Source organism: Pseudorasbora parva, chromosome 7, assembly GCF_024679245.1.
Source record: "Pseudorasbora parva isolate DD20220531a chromosome 7, ASM2467924v1, whole genome shotgun sequence".
NCBI classification, from domain to species: domain Eukaryota; kingdom Metazoa; phylum Chordata; class Actinopteri; order Cypriniformes; family Gobionidae; genus Pseudorasbora; species Pseudorasbora parva.
The window spans coordinates 30,554,744-30,576,707 of record NC_090178.1 but is presented as its reverse complement, the minus strand read 5'-3'; the positions used below and the strand labels follow the sequence as shown (position 1 = coordinate 30,576,707).

Genomic DNA, 21,964 nt, shown 5'->3' with positions numbered 1-21,964 from the left:
GGTCATTAATCAGCTGCCGGTGAACATATCAAACTAACGATCAAAGACGTCAGATTTAAGCCTGGGATCAGAGGAATCTTTTAGGATTTGCAAAATTTATTTAGGCAAAATTGCACAGTGTCCCGGCTTAAGACTGCAGCACATGGGACCTTGGTGTGGAGCCCAGGTGAAGGTCATAAAACAGACTGTGTGCAGAGAAGACCAGAACGCACAGCACATATCTTGAAAAGAAGCCCCAAAAACAAGGCTTTAGAAGCTGCCATACTCCTTGTTGAATAGGCCTGAGCAGTCAAAGGTGAAAGCTGACTGGCTGATTCATAAGCTTAGAAGCTGGGTGACCCTTTCTGGGTGACCTAGGGCATACAAATAGTTTATCAGACATACGCCACAGGGAAGCTCTGTGAATGTAAGCATGTAGTGCCCTCACTGGGCAAAGCAGATTTAATTTCTCCTGGTCTGTTGACTAAGGGATCGGAAGACAGAAGGCCTGCAACAGTATAGATCTAGTCACATTAGTGGGAACCTTAGGAACATAACCTGGCCTAGGATGAAGAAAATACTTCACCATGCAAGCATTCAAGGCCAAAAACTTTTCTGAAACCTCCTGGATGGGCTCAAAGGGGGCAGTGAAAGGCCCTCCAATACCACAGCCAAATTGCAAGATGGAACCCTCGTGGGAGCTGCAAGCCTCAGCCTCAAAGTACCACGAAGGAAACAGGATACCAATGGGTCTCTCCCCAAAGACATATCACCCAAAGGAGTGTGGTAAGCAGCTATGGCCACCACATACACCTTTAAAGTGAATGGGGATAACCTTGCAGAAAATTGCTCTTGCAAGAACTTCAGCACTGTACCAACCAGGCAGCTACAACTTACAACTGAGTCTAAGTGATGTTTCTCACACGATGAAGAGAATAATCTCCATTTAAACGTGCACATATTTTTAGGTGTAAAATATCCAAAAACCACTAGGCCAGTGTTATATATTTTGTTCAGCTGAGTACCTACAGTATCCCAAATGTTTCCAACTATTTGTAAATTGTGAGAAAATTGCTATTTTAACTAAGGACCGGGACGTTTCAGAATAGCGTCTGAGGAAGTCGCCTGTCAATTGCGTCATATCTGCGCTACCCTCGGTTTCGTGTTTTATTTGGCAGGAGTGCTTTACTCTTAGCAGTGTGAACAAGTGAACACACGGAGTAACGTCATAACATAATTTTCGACACACTTAAATGTATCGAATATGATAAACAGAGCTGGATTACCTCATAATCATAACCGGAAGAGCGGAATAATGCAGGCGCCCGGTGAAAAGTCCCGGTGCTCGCGAGCCGTGTGTTTGCATAACAATCGCTCCAGCGGCCGTGCTCAGCTCAACACTCGGTCCTGCTCTGCTTCACACTCCAGTAACGTTAATAACCGCATTCATGAACGTGATTTCTGCCCGAGTCCTATTTTCCACCGGCTGTGAGGTGAAGACCACATGTCCCAAGATACTGCGCTCAAACCTGGCTTCATCAAACTACGTCTTTGTTTTGAATAGGCGATATCTAGTGGATGGGAAGTCCATAACTCTGGGTATGGGTGGAGGATTCCCTACTGGATAGAAGGTGAAAAACTTTATGTGAAATGATGAGATGTCTGACTTTATAGTATTCATAAAACAGTAGGCAAAGACCTGAAGTGTGTTTCATGCTGTAATGTTTCCAAATGTTTTATTTTTATTTATTTTTATTATTTTTTTATGATAAATGTTTCTTGAGCAACAAATCAGCAGAATGATTTCTGAAGGATCATGTGACACTAAAGACTGAAAATATTAAAATAGGAAACAATTATTTTAAATTGTAATATTGTACAATATTACTTATTTTACTGCCTTGGTGTATATGAGTGCTGCATGGGCTCCAAAAATTTGTGAAAGAGCTGATGATCATATTATTCAGCATGATTTGAGAATGTTCAAAAGAACATTTTGTGTTTCAAATGAAGCAAGAACATCTGGCCTTTTGTTCTACAGAGTTGCATGTAATGTTATTTTTTATTTCAAATCTTCATTTTGTGCCAACTTTTGTTATATTTCTTTTAATCACTTGATTATTTGAGAATGTTTCAGTAATATCTAATGAAAGTCTGCGGACATAGATACTAGTGATTTTGTAATACATTTTCAAAATGACCAGTGATCCAAATAGAATTGAGCCAAAGCACATTCAATCATTGATTTGTGTCTTCTTTGTCTGAAATTCTTTTAAATCACATGATTTTGGAGAAGTCACTTTAAGTGTGTATCCAATGAGAGCGCACATACCCTGGTTGTGCAATAACAGAACTCTGATAAACCCTTAATCCTCATAATAACATTTACTCAGTTGCTATTGTGCAACATCTGCATAACAGAGCTGAGAGACCAAAATCTGCCTGGAATCTTCTGCTGCTCACATAGGACTTATACTCACCATGGAGGTGCATATGCGCCCTCTTCTCTATCTGCTGCTGTGCATGAATTGTGCTGTTCAGGGAAACAAGAGGTAAGTATTAAATAGTATATAAAAATATTATTGTTGTAGTAGTAGTATTAGTAGTAGTATACTTATTAGTAGTAGTTGTAAAATAGTTGAATTATTATTATTATTATTATTATTATTATTATTATTAATATATATATATATATATATATATATATATATTGATGGTTTCATTGATTGGTTAATGAATGTGTGTATATATATATATATATATATATATATATATATATATATATATATATATATATATATATATATATACGTATACGTATACGTATACATTCTTGTAAATCTCAACTTAAACATTAATTTAATCAAATTAAATTAAATTAAATTGTTGGTATGCATATATTGATTCTGTAGTAATATTCTCATCAGTGTTATGTCAGCTTTTACATAGGCCTACTTAAATCTGCATATCTGTGATATTCACCCCAGGGCGTTATTTAATTTTATAAAGGCCATTTTTAAAAATCTTATTCAATTTATACATAATCTTTCATGTTAAATTCTTACATTTGATTAATAAATTCAGTTATAATGGTAAAGACACTATAGGCTGTTACCAATCAAATTAAATAATTTAAACTGCAAAAAATACAGCTGCAATAATTAATGTTATAAGATTGATGTTCTAAATAAAACATCATACTTTTAAACATAAAATAGGGGGCAGCAAGTGATCGTCTTCATAAGTGAGTCATTGAGTCGTTCATTCAAAGGATTCATTCAAAACGCTGAATCATTTAGTAACAAAACACTGCGCGGGGTGTTGCTTTCTTTTGGAACTATTTTCGTTATGAAATCATGGGTGAAATGGAACAAAAAGGTTGTTTGGATCTAAAATGTGGATAATATATATTTCAAATATGAGGGAAAACTGTTTTTGTACGGTTATCTTACTGTACATATTTACATTAGTTGAAGTAGCAGCTTGAAACACACTAAGGATGAACATTTCTAACTCACCATCTTACTCTAAAGGTAAAAATGTGGTAGCTTATCAGTTAAACAAAGCAAGTATTCATGTTTTTTGAGAACCTTATTATCACTATACACTTTTTCAACATTAACTGATGTGTTAACATTTGTAGGTTCATTACAAAGCGGTAAATAATAATAAATGCTTTGTTAATGACAAGTCGTGATAATAAAGAGTCTATGTTAGTAACACATCAGTTAATGTTGAAATAAGGTTCACATATTCCATTAATAAATGCTTTGTTGAATGTAAGTAATGATAGTAAAGTGTGTATAAACATGAACAACTTATCCCTTGATGTTCAGATGGTTTCCACTGTAGAATTATGTTTACCACCTTTCTACTTCCTGCTTAGCTACTGTTCAGACGCTCTTGCTTACTGCTATGTGCTTTGCTCTATCGCTTCTTTCACGAGTTTGTGTGCCCATATAATCTTAGTGAAAGTGGTAAACAGATTTGGCTTGCTGTCTGCTATAGAGGGGCTCGGAGAGGATATTCTACCCGAGCTCCGATTGCACCCCTATAACAGGCAAAATTGAATGAAATAAAAGAGTCATTTATATAGCGTACTACTGTACACCCAAAGCGCTTTACACTCGTGTCAGGGATCTATCCTCAACCACCACCAGTGTGGTGTACAAAATTGTACAAAAGGAGGAGCAGGGGAGGAGGAAGGATGCTTCAGGAACTAAAAAGGGCAAGGCAAGGCAAGGCAAGTTTATTTGTATAGCACATTTCATACCCAATGGCAATTCAAAGTGCTTTACATAGAAATTAATTAAAATAGTGGTAACAAATGCATGAGAAAAAAAAGAATACCATATGGACGAATAAAGAATTAAAAACAAGCATAGTTAAAACAGTCGTAAAGATATAGTAATTAAAATAATAATAATAAAAAAAAAAATAATAATAAAAAAAAAAATAATAATAAAAAAAAAATAATAATAATAATAAAATGGTCAGATCCACAATAATGATCTGATATAAAAATAAACATTCTTCAGTTTACAGCCTACATACATGTACCATCTTAATTAGAACACCTCTCATTCATTTCTTTCTCAAACACGTTCATAACATCCATTTTAATCACTATTCCCTGATTTTTACTCAGAAACCTTCTTGTTAAAACCCTTACTCGCTCATCATACCCTCCACAGAGTTACACATACTCAAACCTTATTGTCAAACTTACTATTTCCATCAAACCCAGTTTTCACTCGTCATATTCAACTCAAAAGAACATATAAAATAAACAATAACCAAAGATAAGAACAAAGGTAAACTAAAATAATTATAAAAAGAATAAAGAGATAAGATAGGGTGCAATCAGTCGGACGTACAGTGGCACAGTGCTCATTCAGTAAACGCACAGCTGAACAGATGTGTTTTGAGTCTGGATTTGAATGTGGCTACTGTTGGAGCACATCTGATCTGTTCAGGAAGCTGGTTCCAACTACGGCTGGCATAATAGCTAAAAGCAGACTCTCCTTGCTTTGAGTGAACTCTTGGTATTTCTAACTGACTTGATCCTGCTGATCTGAGTGATCTGTTGGGTTTGTATTTAATCAGCATATCTGCGATGTATTGGGGTCCTAGCTCATTGAGTGATTTATAAACAAGTAATAGTACTTTAAAATCGATCCTAAATGTAACTGGAAGCCAGTGTAAAGACCTGAGGACTGGTGTGATATGGTCATATTTTCTGGTTCTGCTCACAATCCTGGCAGCAGCGTTCTGTATGAGCTGCAGCTGTCTAATGGTCTTTTTAGGAAGGCCAGTGAGAAGGCCATTACAATAGTCCACCCTACTGGTGATGAAAGCATGAACGAGTTTCTCTAAGTCTTGCCTGGAGACAAAACATCTAATCCTTGCAATATTTTTCAGATGATAGTATGCTGATTTAGTTATTGCTTTGACATGACTACTGAAACTCAGGTCGGACTGTAAAATCACTCCAAGATTCCTGACTTGATTTTTTGTTATCAGGCCTTTAGCCTCAAGATATGCGTTCACCTTGAGAATTTCATGTTTGTTTCCAAATGTAGTGATTTCGGTTTTGTCTTTGTTTAACTGAAGATAGTTTTGGCACATCCAGTTGTTAACTTCATCAATGCATTTGCACAGGGAGTCAATGGGGCTGTAGTCATTAGGTGATAGTGCTAAGTAGAGCTGGGTGTCATCAGCATAGCTGTGGTAAGCAATATTGTTCTTTTTCATTATTTGGCTCAGTGGCAGCATATACAGGTTAAACAGGAGAGGTGCTAGAACTGACCCTTGTGGGACTCCGCATGTCATGGACGTCCACTCAGACTTATGGTCTCCTATACTCACATAATAAACTCTCCCTTCTAAGTATGATCTGAACCATTTGAGGACCATTCCAGAAAGCCCAACCCAGTTTTCCAGCCTGTCTAGAAGTATGTTGTGGTCAACAGTATCGAATGCGGCACTGAGATCCAGTTGTTCCCAGAATTGATGTTTTGCCTGTATCAGTGTTTAAGCGAATATCATTTATAATCTTTATGAGCGCTGTCTCTGTACTGTGATGTGGACGGAAACCAGATTGAAAATTGTCAAAGTATCCATTTGAGTGTAAGAATTTGTTCAACTGATTGAAAACAACTTTTTCAATGATTTTGCCTATGAAGGGGAGATTTGAGATTGGTCTGTAGTTGCTCAATATGGAGTTATCCAGATTTCTCTTTTTCAGAAGAGGCTTAACTATTGCAGTTTTAAGGGCGGTTGGAAAAGTCCCATAGAGGAGTGAGGAGTTTACCACTTCTAGGAGATCTGCTTCTAAACAGTTAAACACACTTTTGAAGAAAGAAGTGGGGAGTGTGTCTAGGGCACAGGTTGATGTTTTAAGATGCTGTACTGTGTCTTCTAAAATTTTGCAGTCAATAGCATCGAAATCTGACATGGTAATTTTCCGAGGGTTTGGTATGATCTGACTGACCCCAGAGCAACTAGAGGATGTGCTGATCGCCTTTCTGATATTATTGATTTTCTCTGAGAAGTAGGAAGCAAACTCACTGCATTTACTGTCTGAGAGCATTTCACTAGGAGTCTGACTCGGGGGGTTTGTTAGTCTCTCGACAGTAGCAAAAAGAGTGCGCGTGTTGTTTATGTTTCTGTTTATAATATTTGAGAAGAAGGTCTGTCTAGCTTTGCATAGTTCAACATTGAAAGCATGAAGGGTGTCTTTATAGATGTTATAATGGACTACAAGTTTTGTCTTCCGCCACATGCGTTCAGATTTTCTGCATTGTCTTTTCATTATTTGAACTGCTGTTGAGTTTCTCCAAGGTGCTTTTTGTTTGGTACTCTTTTTCCTGACTTTTAGAGGAGCAATATCATCAATTACACTCTTAACTTTTGAGTTAAAGGAGTCAAGGAGAAAATCAACAGAGTCTGCAGATATGCTTGGTGTTAGAGATAAAGCCTTCATAAACAGCACATTAGTGTTCTCATTTAAGCATCTCTTTTTGACAGAGACAGATCTAGCTTCAATGGCAGGAGAGATTGATATATCAAAGAAAATACAGAAATGATCAGACAGTGCCACATCCTTAATAACAATTGATGAAATGTTTAGACCCTTACTGATAAGTAAATCTAGAGTGTGTCCACGATTGTGTGTGGGTCCATTTACATGCTGTGTCAAATCAAAAGTGTTAAGAACAGTCATGAGCTCTTTTGTTTTACTGGATTCAATATTGTCTATGTGAATGTTAAAATCCCCAGCAATAGCAAAACAGTCAAACTCTGAGGAAATTATTGATAACAGTTCTGTAAAGTCCTCAGTGAAGCCTGCAGAGTATTTCGGAGGCCTATAAATAATGATAAGCAGGATGCGTGGAGAACCTTTTAACACAATACCCAGATATTCTAGAGACAAATAGTCACCAAATGATACTTGCTTACATTGATAGAAATCTTTAAAAAGAGCAGCAACACCCCCACCTCTCCTAACAGATCTGCAAACACTCATAAAAGTAAAGTTAGGAGGGGCTGCTTCATTTAGGACTGTTGCACTACAGTTTTCTTCTAGCCACGTTTCATTTAGAAGCAGAAAGTCTAGGTTGTTAGTGGTTATTAAGTCATTGACTAGAAATGATTTGTTCTTAAGTGAACGGATGTTTAAAAGCGCTAACTTAACAGTAATAATTTTTTTCTCTACATTAATCCTATTTTGGCAGGTAACAGGCAGCAGATTATATTGGTTTGTTAAACGGCCTGACAAGGCCTTAGACTTTCTTTCACGTAACAGAACAGAGATAGAGAAAGAGGCAGGCACACTGGGTTCCCCCTTGTTTTGTAAACATTTGATAAAGTTACTGTTATCATAGCGGGGACCCAAAACACATCACTGAGAGCTGGAATCAGTTGTTTTTGGTTCACCTACAACAGATGGAGGCGGGTGTGGGCCCTGACGTTGTGACCGAAGAAATCTCACAGGAGGAGGGCGAGGACGAGCTGGGCCCACAGGCTTTGGTGTTTGTGGGGCTCCACAATTTTTGGTCGATATTTGGAGGCGTATAGCGATCGAGTGTGATAGTCTGATTCCAGCATGAACCAAGTCCTCCATTTTCTCTGAGAAGCTCAGATGCGGGGATGCTGGAGAGAGGAATGACATGTCCGGTGAGAGGGGCTGTTTCTCTGGTGTTATCGGAAGCTGAAATATGTTGTCCTGGCTTCCCAGTCCATTTTCCAGAAAATCATCCTTGGGTGCTGAATCTTGGAGCAGATCTAATCCTTCACAGTCAGTCTGTGGTGAGCTCTGTGGGCAGGGCTCAGCTGGGAGTGTGTCCGTGAGCAATTGTTGTTGTGGGGGCGTGGTCTTATCATTGTCCTTGTGGGATGTGTCAGCCACATGTCCATTCAGCTGCTGAAAAGAAGTCCTGTGGTCGTCCATACTCTGTATCCGGTTGAGTTGGTTAGAACACACAGCTGAAGGATGATGAAGGGAAAAATAAATATTGTCCTTTAACACTCTTGCACCAAGTTTGTTTGGGTGGTGGCCATTTGATGTAAACAATTGTCTCTGGCTCCAGAAGAGATTAAAGTTGTCGATGAAATTCACTCCCTTCATCATGCAGGTTTTTTGCAGCCATGTATTAAGCCCAAGCAACCGTGAGAATCTATTTGTTCCTCTTGCTGGCAGTGGTCCACTGATGAACGGCTGAACTTTCAGTTTGCTAAGTGTTTCAAAAAGTTCATTGAAATCCCTTTTAATGAGTTCTGACTGCTCTCTCTGAATATCGTTCTTTCCTACATGAATGATAAGTCGATTTGCTGTCTTGTGTTTTATCAGGATGTTCTGAATTTCCCTGTTTACATCAGAAATGGTTGCTTGTGGAAGGCAGCATGTAGTTGAATCTCTGCTGCTAATGTTTCTGACTGTGGAATCACCCACTATCAGAGTCCTTGGCTCGGCTGTGCTCTGAGCTGAGGGCCGCTGTCTGCTCGACCTTGAGCGCCTGTTAGCATTAGTGTTAGCTGTGGGCTGATGCAATCCGTTTTCGATCACATTCATCACGTTTGGGGATTCATCATCCTCATTCATTAATACTTCAAATCTGTTTTCAAGATGTATCGATGGTGGTCGGAAACTACTGTTTGCAATCCTTGTGTCTGGGGTAGAGCATGCTACTGCAGCAATATATGAAGCTCGTGACAATCTGACGTCTCGAGTGTGTTTGGGTCTTGCCCCCTGTTTGTGCCATCGATTAATGTGTTGATCAGTTACTTGTTTCTCTATCTGTTGAGTAGCACTAAATTTACGGGACTCACCAGCTGTGTGCAGAGGACGTTCGTGATGAAGCTCTGCTGTGTGATTCGTCCGGTTTGGTAGTTGCGCAAATAACTTTGTTTCAAGAACTGCAATCCGTTGTGAAAGTCTGTGGCAGTTTGTGCAGCAAGTAGACTCTTGAACATAAAAGAGGCAAGGGGAAGAGGTAAGCAGCTGGTTTTATACCTTGGTATTAATTGAAAGATTAGATGGGCGTACTCCTCCCGAAATTACGTTTATTAAAGGGGGGGGGGTGAAACACCCAGTTTCAGTCAATCTCATGTCAATCTTGAGTACCTATAGAGTAGTATTGCATCCTTCATATCTCCGAAAGGTCTTTAGTTTTATTACTTATAAAAGAAATATAGGCTGTACCGAGTCTTTCCGGAAAAAAAACAGATTAACAGAGAAACAAGTAAATGATCAACACATTAATCAAAGGCACAAACAGGGGGCAAGACCCAAACGCACTCGAGACATCAGATTGTCACATGCTTCGTATATTATATATTGGACTTAATACAAGGCTGCAAAAAACCTGCATGATGAAGGGAATGAATTTCATCGACAACTTTAATCTTTTCTGGAGTTAGAGACAATTGTTCACATCAAATGGCCACCACCAAAACAAACTTGGTGCAAGAGTGTTAAAGGACAATATTTATTTTTTCCTTGAACATCCTTGAACAGTGTGTTTTAACCCAACCTGATACAGAGTATGGACGACCACCGGACTTAATTTCAGCAGCTGAATGGACATTCAGTTTACACATCCCACAAGGACAATGATAAGACCACGCCACCACAACAACAATTGCTCACAGACACACTCCCAGCTGAGCCCTGCCCACAGAGCTCACCACAGACAGACTGAGAAGGATTAGAACTTCTCCAAGATTCAGCACCCAAGGATGACTTTCTGGAAAATGGACAGGGAATCCAGGACAACATATTTCAGCTTCCGATAACACCAGAGCAACAGCCCCCCTAACCAGTCATGTCATTTCTCTCTGCAGCATCCCTGCATCTGAGCTTCACAGAGAAAATGGTTGGACTTGGTTCATGCTGGAATCAGACTATCACACTTGATCGCTGTGAGTCCCCAAATATCAACCAAAAATCGTCAAGCCCCACAATCACCAAAGCCTGTGGGCCCAGCTCGCCCTCGCCCTCCTCCTGTGAGATTTCTTTGGTCACAACGCCAGGGCCCACACCCTCCTCCATTTGTTGTGGGTGAACCAAAAAAACGAATTCCAGGTCTCAGTGATGTGTTTTGGGTCCCCGCTATGATAACAGTACCTTTATCAAATGTTTACAAAACAAGCAGGAACCCAGTGTGCCTGTCTCTTTCTCTATCTTTGTTCTGTTACGTGAAAGAAAGTCTAAGGCCTTGTCAGGCCGTTTAACAAACCAATATAATTTGCTGCCTGTTACCTGTCAAAATAGGATTAATGTGGAGGAAAAAATTAATACTGTTAAGTTAGCGTTTTTAAACATCCGTTCACTTAAAGCTACACTGTTTACCTTTTTAGTTTATTCTTAGCTAAAAACACTGTTCTTTCAAAAATATATGTGCTCATTAATGTATATTTACTTATTTCAAGTAATAAAGTATTCTCGTAAGTTTATAATATGCCATTGAAAATACATACGGGTGAGGGGTTCGAATGCTGGTGCTAGATTTTTTGCTTCTAAATGAAACGTGGCTAGAAGAAAACTGTAGTGCAACCATCCTCACTGAAAAGCCCCTCCTAACTGTACTTTTATGAGTGTCTGCAGAGCTGTTAGGAGAGGTGGGGGTGTTGCTGCTCTTTTTAAAGATTACTATCAATGTAAGCAAGTATCATTTGGTGACTATTTGTTTCTAGAATATCTGGGTATTGTGTTAAAAGGTGCTCCACGCATCCTGCTTATCATTATTTACAGGCCTCCGAAATACTCTGCCGGCTATACTGAGGACTTTACAGAACTGTTATCAATAATTTCCTCAGAGTTTGACTGTTTTGCTATTGCTGGGGATTTTAACATTCACATAGACAATATTGAATCCAGTACAACAAAAGAGCTCATGACTCTTCTTAATTTACATTTACATTTACATTTACATTGGTTTGTTAAACTGTTATCAATAATTTCCTCAGAGTTTGACTGTTTTGCTATTGCTGGGGATTTTAACATTCACATAGACAATATTGAATCCAGTACAACAAAAGAGCTCAGGACTCTTCTTAATACTTTTGATTTGACACTGCATGTACATGGACGCACACACAATCGTGGACACCCTAGATTTACTTATCAGAAGGGGTCTAAACATTTCATCAATTGTTATTAAGGATGTGGCATTGTCTGATCATTTCTGTATTTTCCTTGATGTATCAATCTCTCCTGCAATTGAAGCTAGATCTGTCTCTGTCAAAAAGAGATGCTTAAATGAGAACACTAATGTGCTGTTTATGAAGGCTTTATCTCTAACACCAAGCATATCTGCAGACTCTGTTAATTTTCTCCTTGACTCCTTTCATTCAAAAGTAAAGAGTGTAATTGATGATATTGTTTCATCTTTCAATGTTGAACTAGGCAAAGCTATACAGACCTTTTCTTAAATATTATAAACAGAAACATAAACAACACGCGTACTCTTTTTGCTACTGTCGAGAGACTAACAAACCCCCCGAGTCACACTCCTAGTGAAATGCCCTCAGACAGTAAATGTAGTGAGTTTGCTTCCTACTTCTCAGAGAAACTCAATAATATCAGAAAGGCGCACATCCTCTAGTTGCTCTGGGTTCAGTCAGATCAGACCAAAACCTCGGAAAAATTACTATGTCAGATTTCGAAGCAATTGACTGCAAAATTTTAGAAGAAACGGTACAGCATCTTAAAACATCAACTTGTGCCCTTGACACACTCCCCACTTCTTTTTTCAAAAGTGTGTTTAACTGTTTGGAAGCAGATCTCCTAGAAGTGGTGAACTCTTCACTTCTCTATGGGACTTTTCCAAACTCCCTTAAAACTGAAAAAGAGAAATCTGGATAACTCCATACTGAGCAACTACAGACCAATCTCAACTGTCCCCTTTATAGGCAAGATCATTGAAAAAGTTGTTTTCAATCTGAACAAATTCTTAAACTCGAATGGATACTTTGACAATTTTCAATCTGGTTTCTGTCCGCATCACAGCACAGATACAGCGCTCATAAAGATTATAAATTATATTTGCCTAAATACTGATGCAAGCAAAACATCAATTCTGGTACAACTGGACCTCAGTGCTGCATTCGACACTGTTGATCACACCATACTTCTAGACAGGCTGGAAAACTGGGTTGGGCTTTCTGGGAAAGTCCTCAAATGGTTCAGGTCATACTTAGAAGGGAGAGGTTATTATGTGAGTAGAGGAGACCATAAGTCTGAGTGGACATCCATGACATTAAAACATATCTTGAAGATAACATAAAATGAAGATAAAAACATATCTTTTTGATTTGGCATATGGCTGAGGATGAAATGTATTGTTTTTATATTGTGTTTTAGTTTGTCTTTTGTATTGATGTAAAGCACACTGGTCAACTAGTGTTGTGTTTAGTAGTGCTATATAAATAAAATTGACATTGACATTGACATGCGGAGCCCCACAAGGGTCAATTCTTGCACCACTCCTGTTTAACCTGTATATGCTGCCACTGAGCCAAATAATGAAAAAGAACAATATTGCTTACCACAGCTATGCTGACGTTACCCAGATCTGCCTAGCACTATCACCTAATGACTACAGCCCCATTGACTCCCTGTGCAAAAACATTGATGAAGTTATCAACTGGATGTGCCAAAACTATCTTCAGTTAAACAAAGACAAAACCGAAATCACTAAATTTGGAAACAAAGATGAAATTCTCAAGGTGAATGCATATCTCGAGCCTAAAGGCCTGATGACAAAAAGTCAGGAATCTTGGATTGATTTTGGAGTCAGACCTGAGTTTCAGTAGTCATGTCAATGTAATAACTAAATCAGCATACTATCATCTGAAAAATTGCAAGAATTAAATGTTTTGTCTCCAGGCAAGACTTAGAGAAACTCGTTCATGCTTTCATCACCAGTAGGGTGGACTATTGTAATGGCCTTCTCACCGGCCTTCCCAAAAAGACCATTAGACAGCTTCAGCTCATACAGAACGCTGCTGCCAGGATTCTGAGCAGAACCAGAAAATATGACCATATCACACCAGTCCTCAGGTCTTTACACTGGCTTACTACACTGGCTTACTAAATCCTAGTTACATCTAGGATCAATTTTAAAGTACTACTACTTGTTTATAAATCACTCAATGACCTAGGACCTCAAGACATTGCAGATATGCTGATTAAATACAAACCCAAAAGATCACTTAGATCAGCAGGATCAAGTCAGTTAGAAATACCAAGAGTTCACTCAAAGCAAGGCCTTTAGCTATTATGCCATCCGTAGTTGAAACCAGTTTCCTGAACAGATCAGATGTGCTCCAACAGTAGCTACATTCAAATCCAGACTCAAAACACATCTGTTTAGCTGTGCATTTACTGAATGAGCACTGTGCCACTGTATGTCCAACTGATTGCACCCTATCTTATCTCGTTATTCTTTTTATAATTGTTTTAGTTTACCTTTGTTCTTATCTTTGGTTATTTTATATGTTCATTTGAGTTAAATATGATGAGTGAAAACGTCTCGGTTACGTATGTAACCCTAGTTCCCTGAGGGAACGAGACGCTGCGTCGAAACGCTGTGAGAACGCCTCTGCGTTAATGCGTCGTGAAGCGCGTGTAGAACCAATCCATCGGGAGATCGATCGTCGCCGACGTGATGACGTCGCCGACGTGATGACGTCATCGACCGGAGACTATAAAAGGTCCGCGAACACAAACAGGAACTAGCTTCTGATAAAGCCTGAAGTAAGTGATCACGGGCACGCCAGGAGTATGGCAGGGCGACGCAGCGTCTCGTTCCCTCAGGGAACTAGGGTTACATACGTAACCGAGACGTTCCCTTTCGGGGAACTCGAGCTGCGTCGAAACGCTGTGAGAACGCTTATACCCACATCGCCATGGGACCAAGTGCCTCGTATGTGTGAAGCCGAAGCGCACACGATTACGAGAGTACCTGCGCCCCAACAGTAGATGCCAAATCTAACTCGTAGAATCTGACGAAAGTTAGCGGCGAAGACCAGCCTGTCGCATTACAGATCTCTTGGAGGGAAGCCCCCGACAAAAGTGCTTTAGAAGCAGCCATACCCCTGGTAGAGTGCGCCCGGATAGCCAGTGGAGACGGCTGCCCGGCCGCCTCATAAGCGAGTGAAATGGCCTCGACCACCCACTTGCTCATTCTCTGCTTAGACACTGGAGCCCCCCTTAGGGGCTCCGAAACAGACGAACAATTGATCGGTCTTTCTCCACAAGGCAGCTCTGTGGACATATGTATCTAACGCCCTAACAGGGCACAGCAGATTTAGTCTTCCTGGTCTGACGTCATGAAAGGAGGAGGACAGAAGGCTTGGAGAGTTACGGGGCCCCGTGGGCTCGTAGGAACCTTTGGGACATAACCCGGTCTGGGATGCAGAAAAGCCTTTACCATCCCAGGCCCAAACTCTAGGGATGAGGGCCCTACTGACAGGGACTGAATATCTCCTATTCTTTTGAGAGATGATATGGCCAAAAGAAAGATAGTCTTGAGGGTGAGGAACTTATCCGAAACCTCCTCTAAGGGTTCAAACGGAGGCTCAGACAAGCCCCGCAAGACAATGGCCAAGTCCCATGCTGGGACCCTCGAGTGCATCGCCGGCCTCACCTTAAGGTACCACGGAGGAAACGTGTAATAAGAGGGTGTCTTCCCAAAGACACTCCACCCAAAGGGACGTGGAAGGCACCCCAGGCCGCCACGTACACCTTTATTGTGGAGGGGGTCAACCCTGCCGAGAACCTTGCCTGCAGGAACTCCAGCACTGTACCAACCGGGCAGTTAACTGGGTCCCACTGGCGTTCTCTGCACCATGCTGAGAAAAGTTTCCATTTCAAAGCGTACAGCTTCCTCGTGGACGGAGCTCTGGAGTGAAGGATGGTCTCAACGACCTCGGCCGAGAGACCCTCCTCTATGAGCCTGGCCCCCTCAGAGGCCAAGCCCATAGTTTCCACATCTCTGGGCGTGGGTGCAGGAATCTCCCGCCCGCCTGAGAGAGTAGATCCCTCCTGGTCGGAATCTCCATTGGAGAGCCTTCCAGGAGAGATATCAGGTCCGAAAACCATACTCTGGTCGGCCAGAACAGAGCCACTAGAAGTACCTAGGCCCCGTCCCGGCGTCCCCTCTCCAGAACTCCTGGAAGCAAGACAATCGGGGGGAAGGCGTACAGGGGTAGCCTCGGCCACTCCTGTACCATGGCATCCAACCCCAGCGGGGCTGGATGGGACAGAGAAAACCACTGCGGGCAGTGAAAATTCTCCGCCGAAGCAAATAGATCTACCATATACCTTCCATAGGAGCTCCACCACCTCTGGGTGGAGTCTCCATTCCCCGGGCCTCGACCCCTGCCTCGACAGGCTGTCTGCTTCCTGATTCAGGACCCCAGGGATATATACTGCTCTGACTGACAGCAATTTCCCTTGGGCCCACAGGAGGATCCGACGTGCCAATTTGTCCAACGGACGGGACCTCAGACCCCCCTGATGATTTATATAGGCGACCACCGATGTGTTGTCTGTCCTGACTAACACATGGTGGCCCCTGAGGTCGGGCAGAAACTGTTTCAATGCAAGAAACACTGCGAGTATCTCTAGCTGATTTATGTGCCAGTGCCGCTGATGTTCCTGCCATAGACCCTGGGATGAGTGACCACTCATGGTCGCCCCCCAGCCAGTGAGAGAGGCATCTATCGTTAGCGTTACGCGATGAACATGAGCCCCCAACACGGGACCCTGAGATAAAAACCCCGGGTTTTTCCAAATGACCAGAGCACGTAGGCATCGCCGCGTGACTTTGATCGTGCGGAGCGGATTTCCCCTCGGGGAGAACCCTTTTGTTTTGAGCCACCACTACAGTGGCCTCATGTACAGTAGGCCAAGAGGTATCCCGTTGGACGCTGCTGCCATGAGACCTAACAGTTTCTGGAACTGCTTCACAGTGACGGCCCGGTCTAGCTTCTGCTCTTTGACTGCTGCCAGGATCGATGCTATGCGTGTTGGCAATAATTGCGCCCGCATAATTACCGAATCCCAGTTCACGCCTAAAAAAGTGGTTCTCTGAGCCGGAGAAAGCACACTCTTCTTGGCGTTCAGCCTCAACCCCAATTTCGACATGTGTGCGAGAACAGCATCTCGATGCTGAACCGCCATCTGTTCTGTATTCGCTAGAATCAGCCAGTCGTCGATATAATTCAGTATGCGGATGCCCTGCAGACGCAATGGCGCCAGATGGATCCACACACTTGGTTGAATGTGCGGGGTGACAGAGCTAGACCAAAAGGAAGTACTCGATATTGGTATGCCTCTCCCCCGAAGGCAAACCTCAGGAACTTCCTGTGATGTGGAAGGATGGAGACATGAAAATACGCATCTTTGAGGTCTATGGTGACAAACCAATCCTCCGATTTGATCTGCGACACAATCATTCTGAGTGTGAGCATCTTGAACTTGAGCTGGCCACTGAGCGATTTAAGAGATGCAGATCTAATATCGGGCGTAAGCCCCCATCCTTCTTTGGCACGATGAAGTAACGGCTGTAAAACCCAGACTCCCTGCCGGGAGGAGGAACCCTTTCTATAGCCCCCTTTCGCAGGAGTGTCTCTACTTCCTGTGCCATCACCAGAGCCTGCTCCGGGCCCACCTCTGTAGGTAGGACATTGAATGGCATACCCCCTTTCGATTATCTGCAGGACCCAACGAGATATATTTGATAGACGTTTCCATTTGTCTAGAAAATCTACTAAGGGAACCAGCCTCTCAAGGCTGGCCTCTGGTGTACTTTGAACAGCAAGCACAGTGCCCTGAAGCGGCGGACCGGCAGGGAACGACTGACTTGACTGCTCGGGAGCCCCCCGAAGGGGGAGCGGACCACCCTCGAGTGGCCCGCGGGGACTGTCTGCGCCCCGGCATTGCGGCGGGGTTGGCAGCGCGGCCCCCAGAGGGCGCTGCAGGACAACGGGTACCGTAGGCAGAGGTAAACACCGTTTCCCTTCGGAGGGGACTACCCTCAGCGTCCTGACGCTTTCCTTTTGTTTTCCCTGCCCTCCGAGGAGGGGGCGGACCACCCTCAGGTGGCCCGCGGAGACCCTCTGCGCCCCGACATTGCGGCGGGGTTGGCAGCGCGGCCCCTTGAGGGTACCGAAGGAAGACGGGTACCGTATGCTGAGGTAAGCACCGTCTTCCCACGGAGGGGAAACTAAGGGAACCAGCCTCTCGAGGCTGGCCTCTGGTGTAATTTGAGCAGCGAGTGCAGTGCCCTGAAACGGCGAACCGGCAGGGAACACCTGACCTGACTGCTCGCATGCCCTCCGAGGAGGGGGCGGACCACCCTCAGGTGGCCCGCGGAGACCCTCTGCGCCCCGACATTGCGGCGGGGTTAGCAGCGCGGCCCCCTGTGGGCACCGAAGGAAGACGGGTACCGTGTGCTGAGGTAAGCACCGATTTCCTTCGGAGGGGAAATGCCAGGGACGATGCAGCTGAAGGCGAGAGATAGCTCGCAAGCGTCTCTTCGATCTTCGGCATCGCCCCATAACCATAGTGTCTCAGCCCAAATATATTACTATATGCAGATGCATGTGGGCTGAACACTCTATATGATACCGGTTTCCTCCATGACCTAGACACCTCGGTGTGCAGGTCAGGGAAAAACGTTGCAGGACGTTGATGCTTTGCACGAGAGGGCAGGAATCACTCATCTAATTTCGTTTTCACTGATTTCGATGGGATTCAGATATTTCCGCCAGCCAGTCGTTTTTTATTTTTATATTTAACCTGGCCACAGCTCTCGTGAGAACCTCAACTCACTAGCGGGTGACTGAAGTGGCGAGTCTTCAGTCGCGATGCTCTCAACGTCCACCTCCTCAGAGCTGGATAGTTGGAGCACCGGTGCCCCGCCCGGGTAGGGAGAAACCGCAGAGTGGGCTTCCAAACCCTGAGACGAGGCACTGGACGATACAGGTGAGGGCTGAGATAAGGCTGGGCCCGTCTCAAACCCCTCTGTAAAGTCCATGTGTGAACCCCACGACTGAAGCCACCGCTCTGCCTCGGCAGCAGTGGGACCGAGCCGCGGGGAACACGAGCCGAAGCACCCTCCTCGAAGAGTGCCCGGCGGGAGCGCAGCATTCTTAACGGAAGCCGCTCAAAAAATGCTCGCAAGCGGCCCCCTCAAGGTTTGCCTGAGCGTGCTGTGCTCCCAAACAGCCATACACAATGAGTGTGTTTCCCACACGCAATATATATATTTTTTGAGGGCAGGGAAAACACACTGTGAAATGCTGTTCACTCGCCATTATCTCCTTTTTCTCTTTATGTTATAAAATATATATCAGATATATTTAACAAAGGTGGAAAATTCTCTCTAATGGACAGACAAAAACACCAAATAGACAGACAGGTTCACACAGATCGCTTACTGAAGGCACAGAAGCTAGTTCCTGTTTGTGTTCGCGGACCTTTTATAGTCTCCGGTCGATGACGTCATCACGTCGGCGACGTCATCACGACGGCGACGATCGATCTCCCGATGGATTGGTTCTACACGCGCTTCACGACGCATTAACGCAGAGGCGTTCTCACAGCGTTTCGACGCAGCTCGAGTTCCCCGAAAGGGAACTGGGTCTGATGGAAATAGTAAGTTTGACAATAAGGTTTGAGTATGTGAAAATCTGTGGAAAGATATGATGATGAGTAAAAATGAGTTTAACAAGAAGGTTCCCGAGTAAAAATCTGAGAATAGTGATTAAAATGGATGTTATGAACAAGAAATGTTTATGAGAAAGAAATGAAGGAAAGGTGTTCTAATAAAGATGGTACATGTATGTAGGCTGAAAACTGAAGAATGTTTTATTTTTATATCAGACCATTATTGTGGATCTGGCCATTTTTTTATATATATTTTATATATATATATATATATATATATATATATATATATATATATATATATATATATATATATATATATATATATATATATATATATATATATATATACTGTTAGGGGTTAACAGCTTATGACCCAGGACCAGTAGTGAAGAAATTAAGACAGAGTCAGGATTGCAATTAATTAAAAGAAAAATTTACTTAAGAATAGTTTGCAGTTTCAAAAGCAGAAGCCAGCTTCAAGTCTCACAAGGAGTTCGTAGGCCGCGCTCCCTCTCTCACCGTCTCGTTGCCTCGCCCTATCGTACATACAATTGTCCCAACAGTTATACCATTTTCAAGGTCTTATCCACGTCATTACTGCAATGTGGATGGTTCTGATTGGCTCAGAGACAATGCACACTCATGGTAAATTTCCACTCGTCAGTTAATCTGACGTTTCCACTGACGTGTCACTTGTTGATGCTTTCACCCCAGAATCAGGCCCGTAGTGACCTTCCAGATCTGGAGCAGGCGCCCAGAACAACAAGTCCACCCATCTCTTAGGGTGCCCATTGAACACCATTCTGATCTGTAGCATAGAATATTGCGCACATACACAGATACACAGTCTCTCCAAGGTTGGAGCTGATTAAGCTCCAGTTCTAACCAGTTCTTACCAAAACATACTGATAACATGTGCTTTCTTTCAGTGAGAGGGACACACAATAGTACAGGCAATATTCATCTTGAGTCTTTAGTGTTTCAGTAAAAGGAAATATAAAAGGAATAAAACATAATAAATTAAATGAAAGACAAATCCATATTTCATATCTGGAAGCCGGGCTAAGTGAGCAAACGCTGTTACTGCACTCCTGACATGTTAGGGGTGTGTGATACCTCCAAAATCCAAACACATGACCTTGTTGCCAGTGTTTAGTGACACATCACACATCTCTAGGCCAGACCCTCAGTCACTCCTCAGAGACCAAATACACACTTTAGAAAACAAGAGCCTAAAACAAAATCATAACTGGATAGAATCATTATAATAATATAGGAAGATAAATATGAATTAAGGTTTTGATTATGAAGTTAATTAGGATATAAATATATACAGGTATATTGAAGCGGCAGTGGATTTCAAAATCCCCCCATTCACTCCCTCCTAAAGGCCAATTTTAGGGTCCCAATGACCCCCTAAAGTTGGTCTACCAATTTAGGCCGCTTCATAATGTTCCATCCCCCCACTTTTTAGTTTATAATCTTTGAAAAAAAAAAAAAAAATCTCTTTTCCCCTCAGGGATTTAACTTCAACCATTATTAATCTTATCTTATTTGGTTTTATCAATGGCTTGATTGATTACGATAAGCACATATTCATCCTCAAGAGGACATACTACATCCTCAAGAGGACATACTACATACTACCATGTTAAATACCACCCCATTATAAATCGTCCCCGGTTACGTATGTAACCTTAGTTCCCTGAGAACAGGGAACGAGACACTGCGTCAGCTGACGCTACGGGGAACGCCTTCAGCGTGACAGGTGTCTGAAATCGCTATCAAATCACAATCCTACTGACCGTCGGCAGCTGGTGATGTCATCACCGTGCGACCAGGAAGTATAAAAAGGCACCGTGCCAACATGACAACATCCGCTTCGTCTGAAGGGACTGTGGGCAGGCACACCTTGAAGCATGGCCATGTGACGCAGCGTCTCGTTCCCTGTTCTCAGGGAACTAAGGTTACATACGTAACCGGGGACGTTCCCTTTCGAAAGGGAACTCGCGCTGCGTCAGCTGACGCTATGGGGAACGATATACCCACGCCACCATGCTGAGGGGAGTGCACGCCCCTTACTAGCAGTGAGAACTGCCTGGATGAGTGTTCGCGGAAAGTCTGAACCACTCCCCCTCTAGCCACACAGGCTGCCAGTGACATCATTCCCTACAGTCATAGCCCAAGCTATATGCCTAAGAGAGAACCTAAACAAGTTTTAACTGAGGTTTCCTGCTCTCGGCTTGCTCGAGGGCCTGGGACCTACTACTTTCGAAGGAAGGAGTCCCTTAAGGGAATGTGGCTAGGGGACCCGAGGGCGCCACCAGCCGTCACTACTTCGGGAAAAACCTTCACCGAATGCCACCAGGGAGGCCTCACCTGGCATCACTTCTGTGGGACACCCCAGCTTGGCCAACCCTGTCTGTCAAAACAGAGCCTCCGGACATCGCTCTTACTTATGAGCATCCAGACTGAGGGACTGCAAACTGGCAATGTCCTCCTCAGACCGGAACTCGGAGACGGGAATCCTGGAGAGCAGTACTCAGCTTAGTGCTTCTTACCCTTGCCATCGAGGGGAGTCTCTTCTGCTCGATCCTAGGATCTACTGAGCACATTTATTACAGGGGTGCTCAGGAGGCCTAAAAAAGGCCTATGGACTGATCTACCCGGGAGGCCCCGAGGGGGGCCTGCCCGTCTGACCAGACTCAAGCGGCCGTAAGCTCGCAGACGACCCTCAATGAGGGGAGCTCTTAAGCCAGCTTGGTAGGTAACCCATGCTGTAGGCTAGCCAGTCCCTGTCCT

The 21,964-nt window shown here is 43.1% G+C and overlaps 1 protein-coding gene across 1 annotated transcript in view; it reads left to right on the top strand.

The window, feature by feature from the left end:
- Positions 1 to 2,373: 2,373 nt before the first annotated feature.
- The window catches only part of c4b (complement C4B (Chido/Rodgers blood group)), a 71,398-nt gene continuing 51,807 nt past the window's right edge, over positions 2,374 to 21,964 (top strand). The window contains exon 1 of the mRNA XM_067449038.1: positions 2,374 to 2,531. Coding sequence (XP_067305139.1) covers positions 2,461 to 2,531 — 71 coding nt within the window. The 5' untranslated portion in view covers positions 2,374 to 2,460. The remainder of the gene's footprint in view (positions 2,532 to 21,964) is intronic.